This window comes from Prunus dulcis, unplaced genomic scaffold (assembly GCF_902201215.1).
Source record: "Prunus dulcis unplaced genomic scaffold, ALMONDv2, whole genome shotgun sequence".
NCBI classification, from domain to species: Eukaryota; Viridiplantae; Streptophyta; class Magnoliopsida; order Rosales; family Rosaceae; genus Prunus; species Prunus dulcis.
The window spans coordinates 66071-74821 of NW_023010021.1; the positions used below are offsets into that span (position 1 = coordinate 66071).

Below are 8751 nucleotides of genomic sequence, written 5' to 3' on the forward strand. Positions count from 1 at the left end.
GAGAGTGTCCCACCAGACGCAGGGGCTACACTTCCTACCCACTTCCTTGGGACACCTAGCACTGCTGTCATCACCACTCTATACCTTCCAGCGGCGCAGCCGTCGGCTCATTCTTCCTTAAGAACACCCAACACAACTACTGACACCTCTTCATGTCTTCCAGCGGCATTGCCTCTCACTCCTTCCGGCCCGGGTAAACCTGACACGACAGCCGGCACCTCTTCACAGCTTCCAGCAGCATCACCTCTCACTCCTTCTCGCTTGGGCGTACCTGATGCAGCTGCTGGCACCTCTTCTCAGCTTCCAGTAGCGTTGCCTCTTGGGAAGACCATTGATGACAGCCATAAAGGTGGCAATGCTTCCATCAATGTGGGGCATTTATCTGAAAAGGACATGTCTTGGCAAGACTGGGAAAATTCGTTTACGGCCTTCAAAGCTTTCTTCGATGGCGGGGTCACCATTCTTAGGTCCATTGACGAGCTCCTTCCGCTCTGCCACAGATTTAACGGTTATGTGGCATTCCAAGGTGCCCTTGTGTATCCAGAGACGGTTGAGGCCTTGAAGAAGTTCATGGATAAATATGGGAATTTGATGGAAGCTACTGGTGTCACCTCCTCCTTCTCAAGGTGTACTGCCTTCCGAGCCCTCGGCTTAGTGCTTCATGGGATGGACACCATGCAACTACTTGATATCACTGATCACAGACTGCATTGTTGGTGGGGCGCGATATGTGAGGCCATAGTTCTAGGCTTTCATGTGGATTTCCTTCTTGACCTTGTGAAGAGCTTAGCACGTGCCGTCTTTGGAGCGCGGGCCATTCATAGCATGAAATCATCGCATGAAATCATCGCGTGGTTCTGATGAGGTAACAGCTGCTGCCACTGCCTTGAATATTAAACAGCAGGAACTGGAGGACCAGCGTCGAGAAATGCACGCCCTTCTTCTTGCCAAGGGTATTTCTGCCGACAACGCTGAGTGCGTGACAGATGCAGCAGCTAGATCGTCTTCTAGAGCCTCTTTTATTCTTTTCAGGCACTCTCCATAGCTTTTAAGGTATATATTTATATATATATATATATATTTTTAATCTGTTTATTCATCGATCTTCTCCTTCCAGCATCACTCAGTCTTGACATGTTCTCTCCCTTCTTGCAGGTTGTCCTTTCTTGGCTTGGTGCTCCATCATCTCAGCGTACACTTTCTTGAGACCATGGGACATACCCCTTTCCAGCACGTGCAGTTTTATTTCATTTTGCCATAATTGTGTATTTTCTTTCGAATGTTCCAGCAACTATGACCTTGTGATGTAATATTGAACCGCTAAAGCTTGTATTATTTTCTGGATGCTTTGAGACGCATTGTAACCTGCATGCTTTATATATATTGCTTGATTAGACGTAAATTGCCTCTGCGAGCTTGCTTGAGATTTTCTGACAGGTTGGGTATCTTTTGAAAACAAGGTATATGCTGTCAAAATTTTGACAGGAGCCGACTTTCTAAAGTTTCCTTTGCATGGTTTATCTAGCCTCTAAGCTTGAATAACAGCTTCTTGCCTTTCACAAAAAGAGTCGGGCTAGCATGTGCATGATTTTATAAAACTCCCAAGTGTTATGCGTATCACGTTGTTCTAGCACCTCAAGATTGCATTTTTTTTTTTTTTTTTGTAATAGCTTGGCTTTGTCTTCCTTGTATTATTTTTCTATTTAGGCATGGTAATTGTTGACAATTCAGGACCCCATTCAAGTGGCTGTGAGGATCCATATGTAGCTGTCGGACGGTGGGTGAATAGTGCCGATCAAGTCAAGCCCCCAAGTGTGAAAGGGCCAAGGAGTACGCATGTCCTACAGCAGCGTGGGAGGCTTGTGACTCAAATTGGCATGAACTTGGCATGTGTGGCATTTCTTCACAAAATTGTATGCGTCGTTCTTCATTGTAGGCCAATAATACCCAATACTCAACAGCTGCCGGTAAAGCCTCTTCATTCCTTGATGCTCACCACATTCTCCGGCATGAATTTCTTGCATAACTTGCTGTGCCTCTGATTCTCCCAAGCATTTTAATGGCTCACCATTGAATCCTTTACGGTAGAGGGTCGACCCATCTATGAAATATCTTCTCATTGTCTTTTTGAGCTTGCGAGCATGCTTAGGATTGGTTGGCAGGACTCCATTGATGAAGGATGCCAAGTACGGAGCCCTCCAATCCTCTGTAAACGAGATGGTGAATGATTCTTCGGTGGAGGGCATCGTTGCACACTTGGGACAATTAGCTTGTGCTTCAGCTGCTCAGCTACCGCTGTTAATCCATCCTGCATGTGTTTAGGTGCTGTCATTGGCTCCTGGAAAGTACAAGGCTGGGGCGCCTGGTCTTCTCGATTTTCCTGGCTGTTTGCTTGCATTGCTTCTCCTCCGTACTCGGGGCTTTCCCGTAGAAATCAATGATGGCGATAAGCTCTTCATTGCTTAAATCACGAATCTCAGTCCACGAAGGAAGGTAGGTCCCAAAATTCTTTGGTGGGTTGCTTCCAGCACCTGTGCATTCAGTATAAAACTCTGCCTCGGAGTAGTGAGCTTCATCTTTATTGAATGGTGCTTGATTTCCGGGTATGCGTACTGGTCTCAGCCCAATTCTCCCCTTCACACATTGGTGATAAGTAGAGACCACAAGCTTATGCTTGTTGAGCCAAGGCCTTCCAAGCAAAGCATGGTAAGCCACATCCACGTCCACAACATAAAATTTAGTAAGTGCTCGAATCGGTCCCACCTTCAGATTTACTTGCATATACCCGACTGTGACTTCACTTTTATTCCCGAAACCGCTGATGCTTGTTTGAGATTGCACGATCTTAGATAGCGGAATGCCAGCTGCTGTAAGCACAGATAGGGGTAAAATATTGACAGAGGAACCTATGTCTACCAAGGCTCTCCTTATAAACACATCGTTGATCTGCCCCTCCAAGTAAAGCGGCCTCCTATGGTCCGGGTAAGGAACTTCTATATCTTCGTCTGTGAAGATGATAGCATTGTCATTTCCCAAAAATGAACTTTGTGGTTGAATAGTGAAGCAATGAGGGTCAGGTGCCGCAGAGATGCTCATGAGAGCTACAGCAACTGCTTCTCTTGCTTGGGGCCCAAAGCCAAGTTGGTCAAAGAGTGACTTGAACTTTGGGTTCCTTTGAAGGGCCTGTGAAGCTGTGGGCCCCTGTTTCAGACTTAGGTAACGTCCTAACACTCTTGCTTCAGCCTCCGTAACATTATGAAATGTTACGGCAGCTATTTCCTGCTGTCCCAATGAAGCCCCCGAGTAGCAATCTTCCGGCATGTCTTGAACAAACATCTGATTACTTGAGTCGTCATCCCATCCATCAGCGAGCGGCCATGGCGTGTTATAACTTGAAGGCTTCGAATATTTGCACCAGTATGCCTTCTCCATGTTTCCGCAAGGTTCCCACATAGCTTCTAGCGGCTTTGGGTCATTCCTCCATGGGTGGCACAATTCGTCATCATCGAGTAAATCCTCAGAATATGTAATGACAGCAGCTACCTCTTTGCCCCTTCGTTTCGGCAAGGGGTCCTCATCAATTGTTTGTTTCCTAGAAGGGAGCTCAAGGACTCCTTCATGTATTTTAGCATGTAAAATCCTTCTTAGACTCTGACAGGCAGTAGTTGGATGCCCCACAAATTGATGATAACGGCAGTACCTAGGATCATTCTTCTCCTCCCTAGTAGGAATTTTGTAGGGTTTAAGAGGTTTGATTGCACCGTCAGCAATCATTGTATCAAGGATGGCATGAAACTCTTCATCCTTACATGGTAGCGGCGGATATGTCTCCCTATCCTTCCGTTTGCGTGAATTGTAGTCGTTGGATGGCTTGTCATCTATGGCTAATGTTTGGTGTGCCTCCTTCCTATCGCTCCTCCAAGTCTTTGCTGGCTTGACAGACATGCTGGTCCTTCTTACTGCTTCCAGCAGCCGAGAAAATTGACTAATGCCAATATTCTCCAAATAGACTCTGTAATCTGCCACAATATTGCTGATGCAAATTTCGACAAGTGCCTCCTCATCCTTTTCATCATAGCAATCCAACGCCAGGTCCCGGAACCTACGCACAAAGTCCACGGGATCCTCACCATGTTTTTGGCGAGTGTTATTGAGTTGAGTGGTGGTAACCCTTTCTTCATTCTGAAAATACTTCTTGCAGAACTTGCTTGCCAAATCCTCCCAAGAGCGAATGGAGCCTGGTGCCAACGTCGTATACCACGTGTAAGCACGATCGGTAAGACTCTTCGAAAATTCTCTAAGTCGGAGATTATAATCTCCAGCATGTGGCCCTAAAGCATCGATGAAGCGGCTGACATGCTCCTTCGGGCTCCCCTTCCTTCCATCGAAGAAAACAAAGTTTGGTGCCTCATAGCCCTTAGGATAGGGATGCTGAAGTAAGCTTGATGGGTATGGTGGCTGAGGAAGATACTTCCAATCCTCCTGACTCCGACTCAGCTCCTTTTCCAGCATGGCAACGACATCTTCTTAGGTGACAAAGGATGGTCCCTTTTGTTCAGACCCCTTTCCGGCAACAGCAGCAGATTCCTCTTGAGGGTGTCTCTCGTTTTCTTCGCTTGGCTTAGCAGCAATTTTCAGCCCCTTAATAGTTTCCGCCATTTCTCTCTGAGTCTCTCCCAAAGCATGGATGGCTGTAACAAGGTCTGCGAGGGTGAAAGCTCCCTCACTTGCACGTTCCTCTCCTCTGGATGAGGCATTGTGCCTTGATTTTGAATCACCATGGCTAGGCCCATCTTGGGAAGTCATGTTGTTGCTTCTGGTCCTCCTCTTTGGAGGCATTGATGAAGATAGTGGCTTAATCCCCAGCAGAGTCGCCAATTTATGTGGGGGTCTTTTTTCTCCCGGCAGCTGTAAATGGGCTGGGCTGCCAGAAAAGGGAAATCACTGAAATTGCCCCCTGTGCTGGAGTTCGAAAATTAAGCCCCAAAAGCACTTCGAAAGGGCAGCAAAACCTTAGGAAGTGTTCTGGTTACCTTCACCAATGAAAATGACAGGCTGCTTACAGGTGTTTTGTGCTTGCTTTCAGATAAGATTTTGGCTTAGCATGAAGAGCTTGTGGCATGGGAGCAGGGTCAGCATGAGTTGAGCACCAAAGAGGAAAATAAGGCTTCTTAAGGAGAAATGTGAGTGTTTAAAATGAGGGAAACCAGATTTGCAGGGTGATCTTGGCTGAAAGGAGGTAAAAGATGAACATCGCTTCTTCCGGCAGCTTGATAGATTCTGAAAATAATCTGTCAAGCAAAGTAGAACGAAGAAGAATAGTGAATGAGGTTACTGGATTTTGCTAGTAAGAGAGGAAGCTTGCTCTCTCAGCCTGGGTTGGTTTTTGCTAGGTGGAGGGGACCTCCTTTTATAGCTGCGGGAAACTATCCTTTCCCAAGAAACCCTGATGGTTTCTTCCCAATCTTGGCAAACCTTCCCATCCTTTTTCCTCTCCTCTCTTGACTTTCCTATCTGGGTGAGATTTCCCCTTATCTATTTGCACAAAATCAGGAGTTTTGGAGCTCAAGACCCCCTTTCCCGCGGCTGCTTCAGTAGGAAGCTCCACTCTTGGCTACCTTTTTCCTTCTCTTTCCTGGGGCAGCACTAATAAAGGAAAACAACTGGGTGTATATGCTGGTTTGAAAGGGTACTCCCCTTCCTGACAACTTATATGCTAATATCCCTTGGTCTCTCTGGTGTTTTGTTTTGGAACTTGATCCATTCCCATGTGCTGGCACTTTCCAGCAGCTCTGTTTAGTGATCCTGAAGACCTCTTCTACGTGGCTTCTATTTTTCTAGCAAAGGGCTGAGGCTTTTGTGGCTTATTGTGAAATTTTGTATGGGCTAAGGTACTTCATTAAATAAGTGGGCTATTTAAACATTGGGCTTTTGGTTGGGCTATCCTTTGACTAGGCTAATTTTGGTTGAGTTATTTTCCCCTTTTTGCTCACCCATATATTTGGGCCTAAGAAATGGGCTTGGGTCCCGAGGCTCCCAAGCAACCCGGAACCTCCATTTCTCGTCCCATCAATGGGCCTCATGACGACCTATTACCATCCATACCACAACCCACTCAAGCAAGCCCCGGGCATTTTGAGTGGCTTGGGCCCACTTAGGCTTGTAGCGTGTTTGGGTGTGAAACAACGATTTCATGCTTGGCATGGCATGTCGCTTGGCGTGCTTTAATTTTTTTTTTATCATCCTTGATGTTTAATTTTGGCATGGGCTCGTAGAGCTAGCGTGGTGAATTAGCATGGCGCATGAATTCCAATTCGCATGTGGGAAGTTTTCGAGTACCTCTTTTTTATGCACTTTCTTAATAAAATGGTGTTTCGGGCTAGTAATTTATTTGGGCCCAATCATGAATTTTTTGGGTCTCAACAACGTGTAGATGTGAATGGCCCGTTTGGCCTACGTCCTGAGACGTGTAGATGAGTGTGGCCCGTTTGGCCTACGTCCAGAGATGTGTCGATGAGAATGGCTCGTCTGGCCTACATCCAGAGACGTGTCGATGTGAGTGGCCCTTTTGGCCTACGTCCGGACACATGTCGATGAGTGTGGCCCGTTTGGCCTAAGTCAAGAGAGGTGTCGATGAGTGTCACCTGTTTGGCCTATGTCCGGAGTCGTGTCGACGTGTGTGTGGCCCGTTTGGCCGACCTTTTGAGACGTGTTGATGTGAGTAACCAGTTTGGCCTAGGTCCGAAGACGTGTCATGAGTGTGGCCCATTTGGCCTACGTCTGGAGATGTGTCGAAGAGTGTGGCCCGTTTGGCCTACGTCCGAAGACGTGTCAATTGTATTTGTAAACATTCCATTGGAAAGAAAAGCTTGAACTTACATTGATATATGTGTGACTACATTGCTTTATTGAACAAAAGAGATGAGTTGTAGAGGTAACATCAAAAGAAACTTGTCTTCAATGGAGGTGTGGGGGGCCTGGCCCCCTGCTTGGAGTCGAGCTAATAGGTGAGGAGCTTAGTGGATAGTAACTCCGGAGGTGATGGGCATTCCGTTATCTTGGAACTTCCTTCCCTTAAAAGATGATGTCGGAATCGTTTTCCATGACTGGGTAGCAGGTGATAGCTTGGGAGTCCTGCGCTTGTCCCTTGGATGATCTTTCTCTTTTGCTCCTCGATGGTTAGCTCTGGCTCTTAAAGTCGGCTAGGATCGTGTTGATCCGTATGAATTTTTTCGTGGAGGTTCGTTGGCAGCTGCATCACGATCTTTGATTTACTGGATAGCCCCCTTTGCGATGAATTCCGTGCAATGGCAGTCTCCGATCAATTCTTCGAGGTGCTTTTTCCAGGCGAAGCCGTCATTTGTGTAATGATTGTGCCCTTCATGGAATTCGCAGTATCTACTGGTATCCTTCTTAGCTGGGTTTCCCTTCAAAGGTGATGGTTTCTTCAACCAATGCTTGTTCTTTACTTGGGCTAAGATCTGGTGTATTGGGACAGTGGACATGGTATGGTTGTCGGCTATTAGAGCACCTCTCTGAGGCTGTAATCCGCGCTTGCCTCTATCCTTGTCTTTTATCATGTCGTTTCTTTGGCTTGCCTGCTTAACCGGTTGATCAGCTTGCTTGGCAGCTTTCTTTGCTGCGGTCCGATCATCGTCCTAAAGTGCATAGCGCTCTGCTGTCGCAAGGACTTCTACTAGTGTTTGGCAGGGAGAGATGGTCAGCTCACGATACAACTCACACTCAATTGGCAAGCCCCTCTTGAAGGCCGATGACGCGATTTAGTCGTCACATCCAATGATGTTTGCCGTTCTGCTTTGAACCTCTTGATGTAATCCCGGAGGGATTCATCATGCTTCTTTTGCAGGTTGAACAGGTGATCAGGGTTCTTCTTGATTGTCCTGTAAAAAGTGTATTCTTTGTTGAAGACGTAAACTAGCTCCTCGAAGCTGCTGATTGACCCAGATGGCAGGGTGTGGAGCCAGTCTTGGGCTACTCCTAGCAAAGTCATTGCAAACACCTTGCACATCAGCACGTCATTAGCCTTGTAGAAGATCATGATACTTTTGAAGTGCTTTAGATGGCTCTCAGGATCGGAATCCCCTTTGAAATGTGTGAATGAAGGCGTTGAGAATGTCTTTTGGGGAGCAGTTTGCTCGATCTCGGTAGTCAAAGGCGTAGAGTTTGCTTGGTCCACCTCCCTGCATAGACCATCTTCGAAATTTCCACCAATCTTTAAGTTACGAAGTCAGTCTTTTACGAGTTTCTCGACGTCCTCCACACGCATGGCTTGCCAATCACGTTGGCGACCCCCATGATTCAGGCAGGGATGGTTGACTTCCTCGTCGACTTGAAGAAGTTGACCTCCTTGGTTGCCCTGCCCATGAGGCAGATTGGTGGATTGAGCTTGCGAAGATTCCTCCATAAGTTGTCGTCGCAAGTTGGTTCTCGAACTCATGCCCCTTGTGAGCCTAGTCTTGAATGGATCGTCGATCGGCTTAGAGTACGGCTTGCAGATGTCTGCATCTCGTTAGCTCGATCTCATTCTCTCCCCTGCCAGTTTGTCTCTGATTGACTAGTCTGGGATCCCTCAAAATGCTCACCGTATGCTCGCAGATCCTTCTCTCCATGTCATGGGCTCCAAGGTTTTAACCCAAGTTGATCTGCCTGAGGAGCTGGCCAATTAAATTGTTTTGGTCGTCAACCCTTTGTGTAAGCTGATCAACTCGTGAGTTAGGGCTCACTTGACTG

General features: G+C 47.0%; 1 protein-coding gene across 1 annotated transcript; it reads right to left on the reverse strand.

The window, feature by feature from the left end:
* Window positions 1-7271: 7271 nt before the first annotated feature.
* Window positions 7272-8425, reverse strand: LOC117612560. The gene is made up of 3 exons (XM_034341246.1): window positions 8295-8425; window positions 7742-8201; window positions 7272-7658 (listed from the first exon to the last, which is right to left on the reverse strand). The coding sequence occupies exons 1-3, from the start codon at window positions 8423-8425 to the stop codon at window positions 7272-7274; spliced, it is 978 nt and encodes a 325-aa protein (XP_034197137.1).
* Window positions 8426-8751: the final 326 nt, after the last annotated feature.

Bases quoted from the DNA above. Each gene is read 5' to 3' on its own strand.
- LOC117612560 (XM_034341246.1), bottom strand. From the start codon at position 8,425: ATGGAGGAATCTTCGCAAGCTCAATCCACCAATCTGCCTCATGGGCAG. The intron at 8,202-8,294 runs GCAAGCCATGCG...TGGTCTATGCAG, and splicing joins GGGGGTCGCCAACGTGATTG to GGAGGTGGACCAAGCAAACT. The intron at 7,659-7,741 runs GTGAGTTGTATC...TATGCACTTTAG, and splicing joins GAGGGGCTTGCCAATTGAGT to GACGATGATCGGACCGCAGC.